Source organism: Scyliorhinus canicula, chromosome 17 (assembly GCF_902713615.1).
Source record: "Scyliorhinus canicula chromosome 17, sScyCan1.1, whole genome shotgun sequence".
NCBI classification, from domain to species: Eukaryota; Metazoa; Chordata; class Chondrichthyes; order Carcharhiniformes; family Scyliorhinidae; genus Scyliorhinus; species Scyliorhinus canicula.
In genome coordinates, this window is record NC_052162.1 from 109,404,047 (window position 1) to 109,425,892 (window position 21,846).

The 21,846-nt window shown below is 46.0% G+C and overlaps 1 protein-coding gene across 4 annotated transcripts; it reads right to left on the bottom strand.

Moving 5' to 3' along the window:
• Nucleotides 1-21,579, bottom strand: LOC119952299 (zinc finger protein 235-like). 4 transcript variants are annotated; one of them, XM_038775935.1, is made up of 4 exons: nucleotides 21,516-21,579; nucleotides 17,510-18,126; nucleotides 15,113-17,425; nucleotides 2,402-3,037 (listed from the first exon to the last, which is right to left on the bottom strand). In XM_038775935.1, exons 2-3 carry the CDS (start codon nucleotides 17,789-17,791, stop codon nucleotides 16,406-16,408), a joined length of 1,302 nt encoding a protein of 433 aa, XP_038631863.1. In that variant the 5' UTR covers nucleotides 17,792-18,126; nucleotides 21,516-21,579; the 3' UTR covers nucleotides 2,402-3,037; nucleotides 15,113-16,405. The 4 variants fall into 4 exon arrangements, with proteins under 4 accessions (XP_038631861.1, XP_038631860.1, XP_038631863.1 ...); XM_038775934.1 differs by having other exon boundaries at nucleotides 15,113-18,126; XM_038775933.1 differs by lacking the exons at nucleotides 17,510-18,126; nucleotides 21,516-21,579 and having other exon boundaries at nucleotides 1-3,037; nucleotides 15,113-16,385.
• Between the last annotated feature and the right edge of the window lie 267 nt (nucleotides 21,580-21,846).

Below are 21,846 nucleotides of genomic sequence, written 5' to 3' on the forward strand. Positions count from 1 at the left end.
TTTCTACTCAATACCGTATCATCTTCTCGGCATTTGCAACCCAATAATTATGCAGCAGGTTAGGGAAGGCCAGGCCCTCCTCCTTCCCCCAAAGTAAAGTTTCTGGTGTTCAGTGAGTTCAGATGATCACCTGAGCCCAGTCCCAGTGAGAACACCTGAATTGTTTCTCGTCAGTGTGAACACGTTGATGGGACATCAGATTTCAGGAACTTTAAAGCACTTCCCGCAGTCCGGTCATTTAAAACGTCCCTCATCAGTGTGGACTCGTTGATGGTTTATCAGGTTCCCGGAACTTCTGAAGCGCCTCTCACAGTCTGGACATTTAAAAGGTCTCTCATCAGTATGAACTCGTTGATGGGACATCAGGTTCCGGGAACTTTTAAAGCACTTCCCGCAGTCTGGGCATTTAAATGGTCTCTCATCAGTGTGAATGCATTGATGGGACATCAGTTGCGAGGAACGTTTAAAGCACTTCTCGCAGTCTGGGCATTTAAAAGGTCTCTCATCCGTGTGAAGTCGTTGATGGAACATCAGGTTCCTGGAACTTTTAAAGCACTTCCCACAGTCTGGACATTTAAAAGGTCTCTCATCAGTATGAACTCGTTGGTGCGAGATAAGGTTCCCAGAACTTTTAAAATACTTCCCGCAGTCTGGGCAGCTAAAAGGTCTTTCATCAATGTGAACCCGTTGATGGGACAGCAGTTGCGAGGAACGTTTAAAACACTTTTCGCAGTGTGGACATTTAAACGGTCTCTCATCAGTGTGAACTTCTCGATGGCACATCAGGTTCCCGGAACTTTTAAAGCATTTCCCGCAGTCTGAGCATTTGAAAGATCTCTCATCATTGTGAACTCGCTGATGGGAGATTAGGTTCCAGGAACTTTTAAAGCACATCTCACAGTCTGGGCATTTAAATGGTCTTTCATCAGTGTGAATGCTTTGATGGGACATCAGGTTCCAAGAACTTTTAAAGCATTTCCCGCAATCTGAACATTTAAAAGGTCTCTCATCATTGTGAACTCGCTGATGGGACAACAGGTTCCGGGAACTTTTAAAGCACATCTCACAGTCTGGGCATTTAAATGGTCTTTCATCAATGTGGACGCGTTGATGGGACATCAGATCCGAGGAACGTTTAAAGCACTTCTCGCAGTCTGCACATTTAAAAGGTCTCTCATCCGTGTGAACCCGTTGATGGGACATCAGGCTTCTGGAACTTTTAAAGCATTTCCCGCAGTCTGAACATTTAAAATGTCTCTCATCATTGTGAACTCGCTGATGGGACATCAGGTTCCGGGAACTTTTAAAGCACATCTCACAGTCTGGGCATTTAAATGGTCTTTCATCAATGTGGACGCGTTGATGGGACATAAGTTCCGAGGAACGTTTAAAGCACTTTTCGCAGTCTGGACATTTAAACGGTCTCTCATCAGTGTGAACTTGTCGATGGGACATCAGGTTCCTGGAACTTTTAAAGCAATTTGTGCAGTCTGGACATTTAAAAGGTCTCTCATCTGTGTGAACTCGTTGGTGGGACATCAGGTTCCCGAAACTTTTAAAACACTTCCCGCAGTCTGGGCATTTATAAGGTCTCTCATCAATGTGAACCCGTTGATGGGACATCAGTTCCGAGGAACGTTTAAAGCACTTTTCGCAGTCTGGACATTTAAACGGTCTCTCATCAGTGTGAACTTGTCGATGGGACATCAGGGTCCCGGAACCTTTGAAGCATTTTTCACAGACTGAGCATTGAAAAGATCTCTCATCATTGTGAACTCGCTGATGGGACATCGGGTTCTGGGAACTTTTAAAGCACATCTCGCAGTCTGAGCATTTAAAAGATCTCTCATCATTGTGAACTCGCTGATGTGACATCAGGTTCTGGGAACTTTTAAAGCACATCTCACAGTCTGGGCATTTAAATAGTCTTTCATCAGTGTGAACACGTTGATGGGACATCAGGTTCCCGGAATGTTTAAAGCATTTCCCGCAGTCTGGGCATTTAAAAGGTCTCTCATCATTGTGAACCCGCTGATGGGACATCAGGATCCGGGAACTTTTAAAGCACATCTCACAGTTTGGGCATTTAAATGGTCTTTCATCAGTGTGAACGCATTGATGGGACATCAGTTCCGAGGAACGTTTAAAGCACTTTGCGCAGTCTGGACATTTAAAAGGTCTCTCATCTGTGTGAACTTGTCGATGGGACATCAGGTTCCCGGAACTTTTAAAACACTTCCCGCAGTCTGGGCATTGAAAAGGTCTCTCAGCAGTGTGAACTCGTTGATGGGCCATCAATTCCCAGGAGCGTTTAAAGCACTTCCCACAATCTGGGCATTTAAAAAGTCTCTCATTAGTGTGAATTATCTTCCAGAAATTTTGAAGAACTTCACGTAGTTTGAGCATTTAAATGGTCTCTCCCCACTATGGATCCGCTGGTGTGTCAGCATAATGAATTACTTCACATAGGTGTGACATCGTTGATGAATTTTCAGAACTGATGGGTAATTGAATTCCTTCCCACAATAATAATAATCTTTATTGTCACAAGTAGGCTTACATTAACACTGCAATTAAGTTACTGTGAAAATCCCCTAGTCGTCACATTCCGGTGCCTGTTCGGGTACACAGAGGGAGAATTCAGAATGTCCAATTCACCTAACGACACGTCTTTCGGGACTTGTGGGTGGAAACCGGAGCACCCGGAGGGAACCTACGCAGACAAAGGGAGAAGTGCAGATTCCACACAGACAGTGACCCAAGCCGGGAATCGAACCTGGGACACTGGAGCATTTGAAAAATTTCTTCCCGTTCTGACTGTGCTTTTGGACTGAAATGTCAAATATTCAGCTCAAACCTCGTCCATACACGGAACACATATTCGGTTCTCCCCACTGTGAAGGATGCTTTTTCGTTCCATATTCAAAATCCGTTGATATTTAGATTAAGATAAATTGGGCGACTCTGTCAGATCCTGATTGTGATGTTTGGTTTCAGTTTCCCGACTGCAATCCTCCCCTTCTAAAGCCCTGTGAAACTGAGTTGAACAAAAAAAATGGAGTGAGAAAGAACCCACAAAACACAAAGGTAGATTGTCAAATTGAGCTGAATGAATCTAGTAAATTGTGGAGCTGGCATCACCAAAAAGTGACCATGAAAGCTGCTGGATTGTTGTAAAACTCCAACTGGTTCACAAATGTCCTTCAGGGAATGGAAACAGCCACCCAGTCTGTGCCTTCACAAGACAAGGGCTTTGACATGATGACGGGAAGGTGAGCGGGGTTAAGAGATGTAGGAGCAGAAGAGGTGAAAGAGAGGAATCTTATATATCTACAACCAGTCTGAATCTCCCAAACACGCATCCTTCACTATCTAGAAAGACTAAGTTTGCATGTCAATGTGAACAGCATCACCTTCAGGTCACACACAGCACATTGTCCTGGATGACCAGAAATGTCCTCCGTTTAAATATTGGGAAGACTGAACCAATGTCTCCACCCCATCTCTCACCCTGGAAACTGTCTGAGGCAGAACAAGACTGTTCACAACCATGGTGAAATGTTTATTTTAAATTTAGACTTTGCAGGGTCGACAGGGTTCAGCTTGGCATTGTCGTTTTGCTTTTTAAAGTGGCGGAATCTATTTCTGCCTGAACAAAAAGAACTATCTGGGATTAACAAAGAAACGCACACTTCGTTGCCTCTGAAGAGACACTTTGGTTCTGGATGCCGGAAATCATGTGAAACACAATTATTCTCTGTGACCTATGAACTGTAAATCTTTCCTTTCTGGGTCTTTTGTTGTCAGAATGCAAAGGAGGCAACTTTCAGGTCATTTTGAGTTTGAGTTCATCCTATCTCAAGAGAATAGGAAATCCGTCACTGGTTATAAAAGAGGAATCAAATCAAAAATATCTTTCTGTTTACAGAGGGGTGGCATAAGGACACAGCAGTTAGCACTATTGCCTCACAGCACCAGGAATCCGCAGTCAATTCCGGCCTTGCGTCACTGACTGTGTTGAGTTTCTATGTTCTCAACCTTGACTATCAAGAAAGACTAGGTTTGCATGTGTATGTGAACAGCATCACCTCCAGGTCACACACAGAAATGTCCTCCATTTAAATATTGGGTGGGTTTCCTCGGGGTGCTCCGGTTTCCTCCCACAGTCCAAAAATGTGCATGTTATGTGGATTTGGATGATGTGCAGGTTATGTTAAGAGATTACGGGGATAGGGCAGGGTGGACGGGTGAGTGAACATGGGCATTCAAAGGGTCCATTCAATTTTCTGCACTCTAGGCATTCTGACATAAAAATAGATGGCGATGGGAGAAATCAATGTTGTTTAAATTATTACCCCTTCTGTCCCGAACGTCGCTCGACATGGCCCAGTCTTACCTCATCCTTCAGAAACTTTCATGCATTTCATGCTCACTTGCAATAAGTCTTGTTCGCCCATCAACCCTGTGCTTACTGACCTTCAAAAGATTCCTGGTTCAGTAGCACCAACATTTTTAAATTCTCATCCTTGTTTTCCTCCAGTGTTGTGACCATCTCTGTCTATCTCTGTAATGTTATCGAGCCACACACCCTCCGAGATCTCTACACTGATCTAATGCCAGCCTCTTGAACATTCTTGATTTTAATCCTCCACCATTAGCGACCATCCTTCCATTTGCCTGGGCCACAAACTCTGGAAATGAGAAACCTTGAAGTGCATGTCCACAGTTCTGCATCTGATGTGCTGTAACCTCACCAGGTACTAGAGTTGGGGTGAAGTTTATTTTTTCTCCAAATTGCCTGGAGCAGACCTGATGGGCTAAATGGCCTCTTTCTTCACCGTAACCTTTCTATGATTCTAAAGGTTTGAAAAACATTGCCCTAAATACACAGTGGTTAATATTGCCGCCTCAGAGCTCCAGGGACCCGGGTTCAATTCTGGCCTCGGGGGACTGTTTGTGAGAAATTTGCATTTTCCACCCCGTGTCTGAATGGGTTTCCTCCGGGTGCTCCGGTTTCCTCCCACAGTCCAGTGTGGGGGGGAGGGGCGAGTCCCACCACAGCAAATTGGAATCCAATAAAAATCTGAAATTGCAAGTCAAATCTGACCATGAAATCATTTTCAATTTTGTAAAAACCCATTTGCGAAGGGAATCAACTTGGTCTGGCTTACATATGACTCCAGGTCCATGCAATGGTTAACTCTGAAGTTGATGGCAAACCACTCAATTTACAGCCAATTAGCGATGGGCAATGTTAGCCCAAATGGTGGTCCAATCCCATTAATTCTTTTTTTTTTCTAAGTGAGACTTGTTTTTAAACTTGCTGGGCCAGAGAAGTAACTGATCAGATTGTCTCAATTTTAATGAGAAATAAGGTGAGGATGGAGGAATTGGGGAAAGGGAGAGCCGTTCAAAACAAACTAACTTGTCTTGGAAATTTTAAGGAGATTGTCTTCCGGTGGCTGGATTTACTGAGCAGTCACAGGAACGTGGCTCTCCTCTTTGTAACTTCAAACTATGCATCTTTAACCCGAAAATTGATGGCCAAGCCAACAAAAAAAAAAACCCCCGCCCCAAAAAACCACCACATACCCAAGGATATCGCCTGGAACCAGCAAAATGGTCAAAGAGAGAATAAGGACAGCAAGAGCCCGGGGAGAAAAGACGGGCTGGCGGATATAAAGAGCGAGGCAGAGCAAGATATGGTGGAGAGAGCAGAACCACCAATGCAAAAATTGATTTCCCCAGGAATAGGTCAATGGATGGAGCTCCTAACACAGAAGTTCCTAAAACACAGAGATGCCATTAAGAAATAAATTATGGCAAAGGTAAAATCGTGGTTGCAGATGCCTTGGCCTCCTTCAAAGGAAGAGGAGGGAGCGATGACTGGAGATGCAGGATTCAACAGTGTGAAAATTCTCGAGGACAGCAACCAACCAGGAAGACGAGATCACCTCAATGGAAGTAGAGGTGTCAAGGTTGGTATTGGCCCAGGAAGCACTCAAGGGGAAGGTGGAGGACCAAGAGAACAGGTCACGTCACCAGAACCTCAGGGTTGTGGGACTACCGGAGGGCACAAACCCAACTGAGTATGTGGCCCAGATGCTGGGTGAGCAGAAGAGATTGATGCGTCAAATTAAAGCACATGGAATGGGATAGTGAATTGAGATGGTTAGTGGACTGGTTAACAAACAGGAAACAAAGAGTAGGATATAGAGGGTCTTTTCAAATTGGCAGGCAGTGACTAGTGGGCTGCCGCAGGAATCAATGCAATATATAGTAATGAGGAAGGAACAAAATGTAATATCTCTAAATTTGCAGATGACACCAAGTTGTGTGGGAGGGTGAGATGTGAGGAAGATGCAGAGATCCTTCAGTGTGATTTGGACAAGTTGAGTGAGTGGGCAAATGAATGGCAGATGCAGTATAATTTGGATAAATGCGAGGTTATACACTTTGGTAGCAAACACGAGAAGGCAGACTATTATCTGAACAGCCAGAAATTAGGAGAGGGTAATGTGCAATGAGACCTGGGTGTCCTCGTACACCAGTCACTGGAGCTAAGCATGCAGGTATAGCAAGTGATAAAGAAGGCAAATGGTATGTTGCCCTTCGTAGTGAAAGGATTGGAGTACAGCAGCAGGGATGTTTTGACACACTTATATAGAGTCTTGGTGAGGCCACACCTGGAATATTGTGTCAAGGTTTGGTCTCCTATTCTGAGGAAGGATGTTCTTGCTTTAGAGGGAATGCAGCAAAGATTTACCAGACTGGTTCCTGGGATGGCGGGACTGACATATGAGATATTGAATCGGTTGGGATTGTATTCGCTGGAGTTCAGATGCATGAGGGAGGGGATCTCACAGAAACCTTTAAAATTTGATCAGAACTGAACAAGATAGATGCAGAAGGATGTGCCCGATGGCGAGTATGTACAGAATTGTCACAGTCTGAGGATACGGGTAGACCATTTAGGACAGAGTTGAGGAGAAATTTCTTCCCCAGAGAGTGGCGAGCCTGTTACCACAGGAGGTAGTTGAGCCCATGTTTTCAAGAAGCAGTTACACATAGCACTTTGGGTGAAGGTGATCAAAGTATATGGGGGCGGGGAGGGGAAAGTGGGAGTAGACTTTTGATTTGGATAATCAGCCGTGTTCATAATGAATGGCGGAGCAGGCTCGAAGGGCCGAAGAGCCTCCTCCTGCTCCAATTTTCTATCTTTCGATACAATGCTCTTGCTGGACTGAGATCCCATCCTGGATGAACAGGATTTTCTGCCATTTAAATATTGGGAAGACTGAAGCCAATGTCTTCAATCTCCCGTACAAATTTCACTCCATGCACACCAACACCATCCCTCTTCCTGAAAACTGTTTGAGGCTCAGCCAGACTGTCCACAACCATGGTCAAATATTTAATTTTAAATTTGACTTTTAAGGCTGCATTTAGTGTTGTCGTTTCCAGTGTCTGTGTCTATGCCTGGTGGCCCGCCCATTTCATATATTTTTATTGACTTTGGAGCAGTTGAATGCAACTAAGCGGCTTGCTCCACCATTTCAGAAAACATTTGGGAGTCAGCCAGTTTGCTGCGGATCTGAAGTCACATGTCAGCCAGACAAGGTGAGGATGGAAGATTTTGTCCCTAAATAGCATTAATGAACTGAATGGTTTTTATATTTTGTACTTTTATCAAATTGAAATTCCACCACATGCCATGATGGGATTCAAACTTGGGTCCCCAGAGCATTACTCTATGTCTCGACAATTACCCTGGGTGTCCCCACAAGATGACCTACAACCACACATCAGTGCCATCTCCAAATATGGGTGTCCTTCTGTGAGATGACTGAGACCTCACACTGCATTTTTTTTGGAAAATACATCTTGACATCCTCAAGGATATTTTAAAAAATGTATTAGCTTGACAAAGAGTTTTTAAAACCACTATGTCTGTCTGTGACTCCTGAACTAAAATAGCTATCTGGCTGCAACAAAGAAACTTCCTTATCTCTGAAGAGACATTTTGATTCTGGACTCTAGAACTCAAATGAAATACACTGTTCTCTGTGATCTATGCAGTCAATCTTTCTTTTCTCTGTCTATATTTTGCTGTATGTATGCAAAGGAGGCAGAGTTGAGACAGTCTAATCTCGTTTTGAGTGTCTGTAAACAGAATAACACTTTGAGTTCATCCAATCTGAAGGGATTGGGAAATTTGCCATTGTTTATAATTTACTTGCAACAAGTCTTGTTTGTCCATCACCCCTGTGCTCAGTGGACTACAAAAGACTTCTGGTTCAGAAGCACGATAAAATCAAAAGTCCTAATTTTCCTTCATGGTTGTGACCTTAAAGTGCATGCCCACATGTCACAGGGCAGCACGGTAGCATGGTGGTTAGCATAAATGCTTCACAGCTCCAGGGTCCCAGGTTCGGTTCCCGGCTGGGTCACTGTCTGTGCGGAGTTTGCACGTCCTCCCCGTGTGTGCGTGGGTTTCCTCCGGGTGCTCCGGTTTCCTCCCACAGTCCAAAGATGTGCGGGTTAGGTGGATTGGCCATGCTAAATTGCCCGTAGTGTCCTAAAAAGTAAGGTTAAGGGGGGGTTGTTTGGGTTACGGGTATAGGGTGGATACGTGGGTTTGAGTAGGGTGATAATTGCTCTGCACAACATCGAGGGTCGAAGGGCCTGTTCTGTGCTGTACTGTTCTATGTTCTACAGCTGCAGTGCAATAACCAGGTGCTGAAAAATTGTATTAAAATGGGCGGCTAGTTCATTTGTTCTCCTTATTGGCGGGAAAACATAATGGGCTGAGTGGCCTCCCGCCACCAACAACTTTGCCGGTTCATCCCTGTGGCCCGCACAATTATGACAGTCACGTATGCGTTCGACGACACATTGCCTGTTGAAAACGTGGCGGCCATAAAGTCCGGTCTGGAACTCGGAATTATTCTGTGTTTCCACTAAGTGCAAACGGGGGACTGGAAAGCTCTCTCTCGGGATTGGAGGTTTACACAACATGTTTTCAAAGCCTCTCCGCCCACGAGCCGGATCCACCCCCATCCCGCCATTGCACCCGCTTACCCATAGAACATCAAATCAGCATCTCCCCACCGCCATTACTCTCACTGCGCATGCTCTACCTTCCCTCTGGCTCCGCTCCTCCTTCACTCCGATTGGCTGGAGGACCAGCACCTGCCGTTCGGTCTTCCAGTCACGCCCCCTCTCTGTCTATTGGTCCAGACAACGAACCGGGCATTGTGACGTTACGAACTGGTGACAGCCACAGACTTAGCCTGATTTGCTGATTATTGTGCTGTGGAGATGATGACGTTGGATTGGGGTGGGCACAGTAAGAAGTCTGGCAACACCAGAGTAAAGTCCTGATGAAGGAGCTGCGCTCGGAAAGCTAGTAATTCCAAACAAACCTTTTGGATTTTAACCTGGTGTTGCTGATTATTGGCAGCATTTTCTGTTTGGGATTAGAGCGGTAGATAGATCTTCACTGAATAAAAGCAAATTATTGTGGATGCTGGAATCTGAAACCAGGAGAACATACTGGAAAATCTCAGCAGGTCTGGCAGCATCTGCAGGGAGAGAAAAGAGCTAACGTTTCGAGTCCAGATGACCCTTTGTCCTCTCTCCAGATGACCCAGTTGTCCTCTGTCCAGGAGGGCGGAGTGGAGGGAGAGGGAGATTCACACTCATTTCCAGAGTGCTCTGATTATCATATTTACATGAGGAATTCTCCATTTCAGTCCCCCTGCAAACGTTTGTGTTTAAAATTGTTACTGAGGAGGAATTTACAGTGAGTTTCCATGGAATCCCTACAGTACAGGAGGCCATTCAGCCCATTGAATCTGTACATCCCCTCGAACGACCACTCTGCCCATTCACAAGTGTCCACCCCTACCTATCCCTGTAATCCATAACCTAACCTGCCCATCCCTGGACACTAAGGGAATAAGGGGCATAGCCAATCCACCTAACCTGCATATCTTTGGACTGTGGGAGGAAACCGGAGCAAGAAATAAGATTGAGGTGGAAAAGGCAAAATTAGAAGAGAGAAGAGAGAGGACTTTTCAAAGGGAAATGGAATGGAATAAGATGGAGATGAAAGAAAAAAAAAGCAGGAGAGGGAGATTGCCATTGGCAGAAACAAAAGAAAAAGAGAATTTGAGCTTCAGAAATGGCACCGACAGGAGAGCAACAACTTAAAAGGTTGAAGTTAAAAGCAAGAGCTGAGGAATTTCTACAGGAGAAACACTTCCCAGTCAAAAGCGTAGTCGGGAAAAATGTTTGGAGGAATTTAAAGATTCACATCCCGCAGTAATGAGAACCCATGTGGAAGAGCGGAGAGTTAAAATGGCTTGACCAGCCGCAGACATGGCTGACAATTTTAAATTGGTTCATAAAATACAGTTTAATGTCCAACATCAATTTAAATCTGTGACGGCTATAAACTGGGGATATGAGATGTTCACAGGGTCCATGCAGAGGAGGTGTAGCTGCTGATGTTAAAGAGTGTGCCTCAGAGTAAAAAAAGAACCAATGTTAGTGGTAGAGAGACAAGAAAACTTGGTGTTTTCATTGCAATGAAGCTGGACATGTGAAGCCGCAGTGTTGGTTACTTACAAAAAGGGCTGGGCAGACAGACTTGGCAGAGCTAGTGGAAAAGCCGGAATGGTTTATAAAAGTGGCAGAACAAAGCATTGGTCTAGTGGAAGGGGTGCCACATAGTGTACAAACTGTGCAGGCGCTGGTGGTTATGCAGGCACCAGGTCTTTTGAAGAATTTTGTTTGTGAGAGTAAAGTTTACTCATGTGTAAAAAATGGAATAGGTAAGGCAATTAAGATTTTAAGAGATACAGGAACAAGACAATCTTTAATGATGAGAGATAAGGAGATATCCAGCTTGGAAGGAGTATTGCCAGAAATGGTGGTAATGTGTCCCATTACTGGTGAGAACCTCAGTGTGCCACTAATAAGGTAAGGTTAGAGAGTCCAATGAGAAGTGGTAGGAGGATGACTAGAACATACTATATATTTTTAGGGGCACAATTTATTCTGGGTAATGCTGCAGGTGGGAGTACAGCCTACTGTAGTTGAACAGCCAGTGGAAAGTCAAACAAAGATGATGCAAGAAGTATATCATTGAATTTGCAGTGCAGGAAGCCATTTGGCCCATGGAGTCTGCACCAACCCTTGGAAAGAGCACCCCACGTCTCCTCCACCCCATCCCCTTAACCCAGTAACCCCAATTAACCTTTTCGGACACTATGGGCAATTTAGCATGGTCAATCCACCTAACCCGCACATATTTGGACTGTGGGAGAAAACCGGAGCACCCGGAGGGTGTGCAGCCTCCACACAGACAGTGGCCCAAGCCAGGAATTGAACCTTGGTCCGTGGAGCTGTGAAGCAACTGTGCTAACCACTGTGCTACCGTGCTGTCCTGGGAGTGCTTCCTGATTGTGGGGTAACCCGATCACAAAGCCACAGGCTGAGATGGGGGGAAGAGAATTTGAGGAGTGCTAATAGGGAGGCTGAGATTGAATTATCTGAACCCTGTTCGATCAGATAGTTAGCCAAGACAAAGAGCCGGTAGTGGATGAATTGTCAGGAACCATATTTAATCAAATGGTTAGTGCAGCAAATGGTAAATGAAGCAGATCTCTGTATGTAGTTCAAGCAAGTTGGTTGAATTACAACAAAAAATTTCAGAGCTAAAGAAGTTACACCGTTATTTGTGATATATATAAATGATTTGGATGAGAATATAGGAGGCATGGTTAATAAGTTTGCAGATGATACCAAGATTGGTGGCATAGTGGATAGTGAAGAAGGTTATATAAGATTGCAACAGGATCTTGACCAATTGGGCCAGTGGGTCGAATTTGGATAAATGTGAGGTGATGCATTTTGGTAGATCAAATCAGGGCAGGATCTATTTAGTTAATGGTAGGTAGTTGGGGACAGTTACAGAACAAAGAGATCTAGGAATACAGGTTCATAGCTCCTTGAAGGTGGAATCGCAGATCGGGTCAGTCATACAGTGTGGAGCAAAGGCTGGAGGCGCAGCCTGTGTCGCTCCAGAAGATGGAGGTGTCCGTAGCTGACCACGAGGGTCTGTTGGCTTCATTGGAGGCAGAATTTGTCCTAGTGGCAGAGGGCCAGAATAAGTTAAGACAGTAGGTTGACAACTTAAGAGAATCGCTCGAGGAGGCAGAATCTTCACATTGTGGATCTGTCTGAGGGGATCGAGGGAATGCAGGCCACACAATATGTGGCAAGGATGTTCAAGAAGCTGGTGAGGGAGGGGGTCTTTGATTGATCTCCTGAGGTGAATCGAGCACACAGGTCACTGAGGAATCCGAAAGCCGATGAGCTGCCGAGGATGATCATGGTGCGTTTGTACTGTTATTTGCATAAAGAGAAGATTATGCGGTGGGTGAAGAAGACAAGAGAGTACACTTGGGAAGGCCATACCATGTGTATTTATGGGAGCGGAGTTGGCCAAGCGACAGACCGGGTTCAAGAGAGTCAAAGCAGCCCTATTTAGGAAAGATGTGAAATTCGGTGTGCTATATCTTGCTTGTTTGTGGGTCACGTACCGAAATCAGGAGTTTAATTTTGATACGCCGGAGGAGGCGAATAGGTTTATGAGAGACCATGGACTGGGGACGTGTGAGGACATTGGACTTGGGAGATACCTGTGAGGGAAGGGGTTGCGTTTATGCCGGGTTGTTTGTTTGCTCTTGCTGTTTTTCCCACTGTGTTTAATTGATTATTGGTGTATGTGGTAAATTGATAAGCTGTGTCTGTTTACCCGCCCACAGTTGGGATTTGGGATGGGTATGTCGGTAGTGGAGGGACGGGCGGTGGACGAGGAAGAGGGAGAGGGTGGAATGGGGGTCCAGGTAGGGCAGGAGGTTGGATATGGGTTTGGGAAGCGGAAGGACATTGTGGTTGGGGGAAGGTGGTTACTTTGATTGGGGGCCACTATGCTCTCAGGTAGGTTAGTTTGCGGGAGTGAAATGGGAGATAGATGTATGGAGGGAGGAGTGGAGGTGGTTTTCTTTGTTTGTGTATGGAGGGGGAGGGAAGCTTGCTGATGTAGTTGGAGCTGGGGTGGCGCAGTTGGTAATGAAGGAATGGCGGCGACCAGTTAGGGGGCCCCGGGGGTGATCAAGACGTGGGCTTGGAGGAGGCCATTAATGGGGGGAAATGGCTGATTGAAGAGCTGGGTGGGGGGGGGACTGGTATCTTGGAATGTTCAGGGATTAAATAGGCAGATTAAGAGGTTTTGAATCCAACAGTGTTGGATCCTAGGCTTGGCCGGTCATGTTCCAGTTTTTTGAAGGTATTGGTAATGGCAAAGGACTGTGGAGGTTAATGGAGCGGATGGGTGGGGTGGACCTGTGGAGGTCTGAGGGCGAAGGAATTTTCATTTTTTTCACAATTCCACCAGGTGTATTCCTGGATTGATTTTTTTTGTTCTGGACAAGGCGTTGTTAGCAGGGGTGGTTGGTTGTAATATTCGGCGATTGTGGTGTCCAAACACGCACCGCACTGGGTGGACTTGCGGGTGGGGCTGAGGGAGGTAATTGTATATCATAGTATTATAGAATTTACAGTGCAGAAGGAGGCCATTCGAGTCCGCACCGGCTCCTGGAAAGAGCACCCCACCCAAGTCCACGCCTCCACCCTATCCCCGTAACCCGACCTAACCTTTTGGACACTAAGGGGCAATTTAGATTCTATGATGCGGGCGGTGCCCAATGACGCACATTTAGGTTGGACCCTCTTAGCTGACGAGGTCTTTTGCCAGAACATGTCATGGCCATACGCGAGTACGTCACTAACGATGTGTGGGGCCAATTCAGTTGGGGAAGGCCCGGGCGCAGACAGGTTGCCGGCAGTTTATTTTGGATTGGGACCCATTATAGTTGACATGTACGAGACATTGAAGAATGGGAAACTCCCCCAAGCTGTCTCAGGCTTCCATCTAGCTTATTTTAAAAACAGGATAAGGATTCGAAGCAGTGTGTGTCGTACCGTCTGATTTCGTTATTGAACAAGGATAGAGCACAGTAGCATTGTAGACAGCACAATTGCTTCACAGCTCCAGGGTCCCAAGTTCGATTCCGGCTTGGGTCACTGTCTGTGCGGAGTCTGTACATCCTCCCCGTGTGTGCGTGGGTTTACTCCGTGTGCTCCGGTTTCCTCCCACAGTCCAAAGATGTACAGGTTAGGTGAATGGGCCATGATAAATTGCTCTTAGTGTCCAAAATTGCCCTTAATGTTGGGTGGGGTTACTGGGTTATGGGGATAGGGTGGAGGTGTTGACCTTGTGTCGGGTGCTCTTTCCAAGAGCCGGTGCAGACTCGATGGGCTGAATGGCCTTCTTCTGCACTGTAAATTCTATGAAAATATAGGGGCTGTTTAGCACAGGGCTAAATTGCTGGCTTTGAAAGCAGACCAAGGCAGGCCAGCAGCACGGTTCAATTCCCGTACCAGCCTCCCTGAACAAGCGCCGGAATGTGGCGATTAGGGGCTTTTCACAGTAACTTTATTTGTAGCCTACTTGTGACAATAAGTGATTTTCATTTCATTTTGGTGAATGTGCTGGCAATGCATACGAGGATTTGTGCCACGGGTGATAGGAAAGAACCAGGCCAAGTTTGTGAAAGGGTGGCAGTTGTCGGTTTGTATCTGGAGATTATTGAATATTATCTGGCGGGCCAGGATGTGAAAATGATAGTGTTGATGGACACGGAGAAAGCGTTTGATGGGGTTGAATGGGCGTATTTGTTTGAGGTGTTGGGAAGGTATCGGGTAGGACAGGGATTCGTAGATTGGGTGAGGTTGCTGTATAAGGCCCCTAAGGCGAGTGGACTGGAGGAATAATGTCAGTTTGGGGTACTTTAGATTACAGATACAGCCTGAAGGCTTCTCAATACACCGGACGGACCGCACGGCGTCATTGGGCAAAGTGAAGAGTGGAGGGGGTTCCCTCCTCATCTACTCCTCCTGGTGCTCCGACGTAGCAACCCTCGTGAACTACTGCTTCCCGGACCTGGAATAATGGACTGTTAAGTGCTGCCCGTATTACCTTCCATGGGAGATCACTTCTTCCATCATCACGGCGGTCCATACCCCACCCTTGACGGAAGTGAAGAAGGCGCTTGATGACATTAGGTTTGAATTGCTGATGTCCTGTAACAAGAATCCTTTCAGTGTGTCAGATTAGCTAATCAGATTAGTGACACCATCAGAGTCAATGTTCCACCGTGTTAAAGGGAAAATTTCCTTGATTGTCTCTGCTCAGTCGGACAGTTCACCCTTCATTCTTCTCTCGTTCCGGTTCTCAAAGTTTCTAAAGATTCACAAAGCTGGAGACAGAGTTTTCTCTTTTGTTTCCTTTTCCGATTTTCCCACCTGCCAATTAACAATAGTTTCCAAAATCTTCTCTCAATCCTCCTCCTCGCATCATGTCCAGGGATGAGAGGTGTGTGGAGAGAATGTACAAACCTGGATTGTTCTCTTCAGAGCAAAAAAGGTTGAAGAGGGATTTCATGGAGCTGTTCAATAGTATGGGTTGAGCGACAGGCGTATTGATAGAACAGATAGGGAGAAACTGTTTCCACTGATGAGAATCCATAACCAGAGGATCGGGACTGAAGATAATTCAGGGCCGCACAGTGGTGAGCACTGCTGCCTCACGGTGCCAGGGATCCGGGTTCAATTCCAGCCTTGAGTCACCTTTTCCCCATGTTGCGTGGGTTTCTTCTGGGTGCTTCGGTTTCCTCCCACAGACCAAGATGTGCAGGTTAGGTAGATTGACCATGTTAAATTACCCCTTAGTGTCCAAAGATGCGCAGTTGGGGTTACAGGACTTGAGGGGGATAGTGGACCTAGATAGGGTGCTCTTTAAGAGGGTCACATTTATCCGGATTGAATTTCATCTGCCAATTTTTGTATCATACGTACACTTATTGTTCAGCCCTCCTACATTCATGTCTAGAACAGCAAGGGCCCCAACACAGATCCCTGCGGGTCCCCACTGGACATAGGTTCCAGTCAGTAAAAACACCCCTTGACCATCACCTTTGTTTCCTGCCATGCAGCAAATTCTGGATCCAGTTTGCCAAATTTCCTTGGATCCCCTGGGCTCTTACCCTTGCAATTATGGTATATTCCTTTGTTCGCCCTTAAATTATTCTAATCCCAGCCTCCCACATAAAGTTGGGGTCATTCAAAAATTAAAACAAGCTGACTTATTTGCTTTTACCCAGAATATTAACACCTGAAACTGCACGAGAGTTGATGAACATCAGCAGAAAAAGACCCGAATGAGCATAGTTAAGTCCTTGATGTGATTAGCAGCAAAGTCTAATCACTGTAGTTAGTTGTGAACTCGCTGATGTGTAAGCAGGTAGGATGACCGAGTGAATCCCTTCCCACACTGGGAGCAGGTGAACGGTCTCTCCCCACTGTGAACTTGCCGGTGTCTCCGCAGGTGGGATGACCGAGTGAATCGCTTTCCACACTGGAAGCAGGTGAACGGTCTCTCCCCACTGTGAACTCGCTGGTGGGACAGCAGGGTGGATGACCGAGTGAATCTCTTCCCACACTGCAAACACGTGAACCGCCTCTCCCCACTGTGAACTCGCTGGTGTTCCAGCAGGTTCGATGACTGAGTGAATCTCTTCCCACACTGGGAGCAGGAAAATGGTCTCTCCCCACTGTGAACTCGCTGGTGGGACAACAGGGTGGAATACTGAATGAATCCCTTCCCACACTGGGAGCAGGTGAATGATCTCTCCCCACTGTGAACTCGCTGGTGTGACTGCAGGGTGGAAGACTGAGTGAATCCCTTCCCACACTGAGAGCAGGTGAATGGTCTCTCTCCAGTGTGAACTCGCTGATGTGACAGCAGGGTGGAACGGTGAGTGAATCCCTTCCCACAGTGGGAACAGGTGAACGGCCTCTCCCCACTGTGAACTCGCTGGTGTGACTGCAGGGTGGAAGACTGAGTGAATCCCTTCCCACATTGGGAGCAGGTGAATGGTTTATCCCCACTGTGAACTCGCTGGTGTTCCTGCAGGTGGGATGACCGAGTGAATCCCTTTCCACACTGGGAGCAGGTGAATGGTCTCTCCCCACTGTGAACGCGCTGGTGTACAGTGAGTTGAGATGACCACCTGAACCCAGTCCCACACTGAGAGCACCTGAAGGGTTTCTCATCAGTGTGAACACGTTGATGGGATATCAGTTCCGAGGAACTTTTAAAGCACTTCCCACACTCTGGGCATTTAAAAGGTCTCTCATCAGTGTGGACTCGTTGATGGGACATCAGTTTCCAGGAACTTTTAAAGCACTTCTCACAGTCTGGGCATTTAAAAGGTCTCTCATCAGTGTGAACCTGTTGATGGGACATCAGTTCTGAGGAACTTTTAAAGCACTTCTTGCAGTCTGGGCATTTAAAAGGTCTCTCATCAGTGTGAACTCGTTGATGGGACATCAGGTTACCGGAACTTTTGAAGCACTTGCCACAGTCTGCGCATTTAAAAGGTCTCTCATCAGTGTGAACTCGCTGGTGTGTCAGAAGGTTAGATGATCGAGTGAATCCCTTCCCACACTCGGAACAGGTAAATGGTCTCTCCCCAGCACGAATCCGCTGCCGTCTCAGTAGGTGTGATGATTCATCGAATCCCTTCCCACACTGGGAACTGATGAATGATCTCTTTCCAGTGCGAACTCGCTGGTGTGTCAGCAATGCTGATGACATAGTGAACCCCTTCCCACCTCAGAACAGGTGAATGATCTCTCTCCAGTGTGACACCGTCTATGTACTTCCAGGATTGATGGGTAATTGAATCCCTTCCACAATCCTTATATTTCTACAATTTATTCCCGTTGTGACTATATTTATGGTCTGATAGGTCAAATAATCATCTGAATCCTCGAACACGTGTATGGTTTCTCCCCACTGTGAATGGTGCTTTTTCCTTCCAGGTTCAAAATCCGATGATATTCAGACTACAATAAATTGGGCGACTCTGTCAGATCCTGATGTGATGTTTGGTTTCAGTTTCCCAACTGCAAGTCCTTCCCTTCTATACCCTGTGAAATTGATGTAAAACAGAAAAAAGTGAGTGAGAGAACCCACAACAACACAAAAGCAGGTTGTGAAATGATTCTGGTAATTTGTGGGGCCGGCACTAGGAAAAACTGACCATGAAAATCAAACTTTGCAGGATTGACAGGGCTGAGTTTGCCGTTGTAATTTCCGTTGTCTACGTCTATGCCTGACCTGATTAATAACTTTTTATTGTCTTTGGAGCAGTTAGATACAACAAAGGGGCTTGCGCCGACATTTCAGAGGATGGCAAGGTCATACCGCTCGGTTAGCACTGCTGCCTCAGTGGCAGAGACCGGGGTTCAATTCCGGACTTGGCTGACTGTCTGTATGGAATTTGCACGTTCTCTCATTGTCTGCGTGGGTTTTCTCTCTGTGCTCCGATTTCCCCCCAAAGTCCAAAGATGAACAGATTAGGTGTATTGGCCTTGATCAATGCAGGGGGTTACAGGGATAGGGTGCAGGAGTCGGTCTAGGTAGGGTGCTCTTTCAGAGGGTTGGTGCAGACTCGATGGGTTAAATGGTCTCCTGCACTGTTCAGATTCTATGGATTTAAGAGTCCACCAGATTGCTGCGGATGTGGAGGCACATGTAAGTCGGACAAGATGAGGATGTCATGTTTTTTTTTCCCAAAACTGTATTTGTGAACCAGATAGTTTTATGATCATTAACAATGGTTCCTTGTTCAGACTTTCACTTTCAAACTTTTATTAACTTCATATTTCACCACCTGCTGGGCGGGAATCAAACCTGGGTCCTCAGAGCATTACCCTGGGTGTCACCCCAAAATGACCTATCAATCACACATCTGTGCGATTCCCAAAAAATGGGATTCCATCTGTGATGGAACTGAGACCTCACACTATTTATTTTTGGAACATATTTCTTGATAACCTCATGGATATTTCTAAAATGTTATAAAATGAAATGAAAATCGTTTATTGTCACAAGTGGGCTTCAAATGAAGTTAGTGAAAAGCCCCGAGTCACCACATTTATGGCACCTGTTCAGGGAGGCTGGTATGGGAACTGATCCGTGCTGCTGGCCTGCTTTCAAAGCCAGTGATTTAGCCCTGTGCTAAACCAGCCCCTGGAAACTGGGAAACCAAACATCACATCAGGATCTGACAGAGTCGCCCAATTTATAAGCTGGATAAAGAGCTTGTTCTGCTTTTTAAAATGGCTAAATCTATTTATTTCTGTGATCCCTGAACAAAAGAAAGTATCTGGGATTTACAAAGAAACTCACACCTCGCTATCTCTTAAGAGAAATTTTGAATCTGGACTCTGGAATCCACGTGAAACACAATTATTCTCTCTGATCTCTGTAAATCTTTCTTTTCTGTTTTTTGTTGTATAAATACAAAGAAGGCAACATTCAGACCCTCTTATCTCATTTTGAGTGTGTATAAATAAACTAACCCTTTTGAGTTCATCCCACCTTGAGGAATTCGGAAATACGCCACCGGTTCTAAAGGAGGAATGAAATCCAAAGCATCTTTCTGTTTATAGTAAGATACGGTAAAGTCGCCAGAATCCGAAATGACCATGGGCTCCTTTCCCTGTTGAGAGGAAGTGCTGACTGGTAATGATTTAACCTGAAGTAAATTTGCAGACGACACTAAAGTCGGTGGAGTTGTAGACAGTGTGGAAGGATGTTGCAGGTTACAGAGGGACATAGATAAGCTGCAGAGCTGGGCTGAGAGGTGGCTAATGGAGTTTAATGTAGAGAAGTGTGAGGTGATTCACTTTGGAAAGAATAACAGGAATACGGAATATTTGGCTAATGGTAAAATTCTTGGAAGTGTGGATGAGCAGAGGGATCTCGGTGTCCATGTACATAGATCCCTGAAAGTTGCCACCCAGGTTGATAGAGGTTGTGAAGAAGGCCTATGGTGTGTTGGCCTTTATTGGTAGAGGGATTGAGTTCCGGAGCCATGAGGTCATGTTGCAGCTGTACAAAACTCTGGTACGGCCGCATTTGGAGTATTGCATACAGTTCTGGTCGCCTCATTATAGGAAGGACGTGGAAGCTTTGGAACGGGTGCAGAGGAGATTTACCAGGATGTTGCCTGGTATGGAGGGAAAATCTTATGAGGAAAGGCTGATGGACTTGAGGTTGTTTTCGTTAGAGAGAAGAAGGTTAAGAGGTGACTTAATAGAGGCATACAAAATGATCAGAGGGTTAGATAGGGTGGACAGTGAGCGCCTTCTCCCGCGGATGGAGGTGGCTAGCACGAGGGGACATAGCCTTAAATTGAGGGGTAATAGATATAGGACAGAGGTCAGAGGTAGGTTTTTTACGCAAAGAGTGGTGAGGCCGTGGAATGCCCTACCTGCAACAGTAGTGAACTCTCCAACATTGAGGGCATTTAAAAGTTTATTGGATAAGCATATGGATGATAATGGCATAGTGTAGGTTAGATGACCTTTAGTTTTTGACTTCCCATGTCGGTGCAACATTGTGGGCCGAAGGGCCTGTACTGCGCTGTATCGTTCTATGTTCACCATGCCTCAGGTGTGGGGAAAAGTTGAAAAGGCGGGCCTTTCTGTTTACAGGCAGATGGTGAGAGGATAAATCAGTGTGGCTTACATTAATGCCCCTCCTGTAACTAATATATCCCAGTAACATTGCTTGACATGGTCCTGTCTTTGCTCATGTTTCTGAAACTTTCATGCATTTCATGTTTATTTGCAACAAATCTTGTTCACCCATCACCCTTGTATTCACTAACCTACAAAGACCCCAGTTCAGAAGTTTAAAATTCTCATCCTGGTTTTCTTCCATGGTCATGACCATCGCTATCTCTATAACCTCCTCCAGCTACACATCCTCCCGATATCTCTATCCTCATATAATTCCAATCTCTTGAACATTCCTGATTTTAATCGCTCCACCATTAGTGCCCCCTCTTTCATTTGTCTGGGCTACAAGGTCTGGAAGTGAGAAACCTTGAAGTGCTGTCTACATCTAAAGTGCAGTAACCTGACCAGGTGCTGGAAAGTTGGATTAAAATGAGCGGCTAGTTTATTTCTTCTCCTTACTAGACGGAGCACATGTGACAGGCTGAATGGACACTTTATACGCGGTCACCGTTCTGCCCTAAATAAATATGGCTGCCACATATGTGCGTTACTGCATATTGCCCCGCAGAGAGATGGCCGCCATGCCTGCAACACATTGCCCGTTGGAAACATGGCGGTCGTGAACTCCGGTCTGGAACTGGGGGAAAAAACCGTGTTCCTGTCCAGTGTGAATGGGAGACAGTAAAGTTCTTCTTTGGGATTAGTAATTTACATAAGATGTTTACGAAGCCTCTCCGCCCACCTGCCGGATCCATCGCCCCCTCCATCCCGCCATTGCACCCGCTTACCCAGTGGACACCAGATCATCATCTCCCCACCGCCATTATTCTCACTGCGCATGCTCTACCTGCCGGCTGGCTCCGATTCTCCTTCACTCCGATTGGCTGGAGGACCAGTAGCTGCTACTCGGCCTAACTGCCACGCCCCCTCTCTGTCTATTGGTCCGGACAATCAACTGGGCATTGTGACGTTTTGAAATGGTGAGCGTGGCCAGAGACTCAACCTGACTTGCTGATCTTTGGCAACATTTTCTGTTTGGGAGTGCGCGCTCCGGGACATAAATTGCAGACCATCCTCGTCCTGTTTGGACTGTTTTCAAGCGGTTGAGCTTGTTGCAAG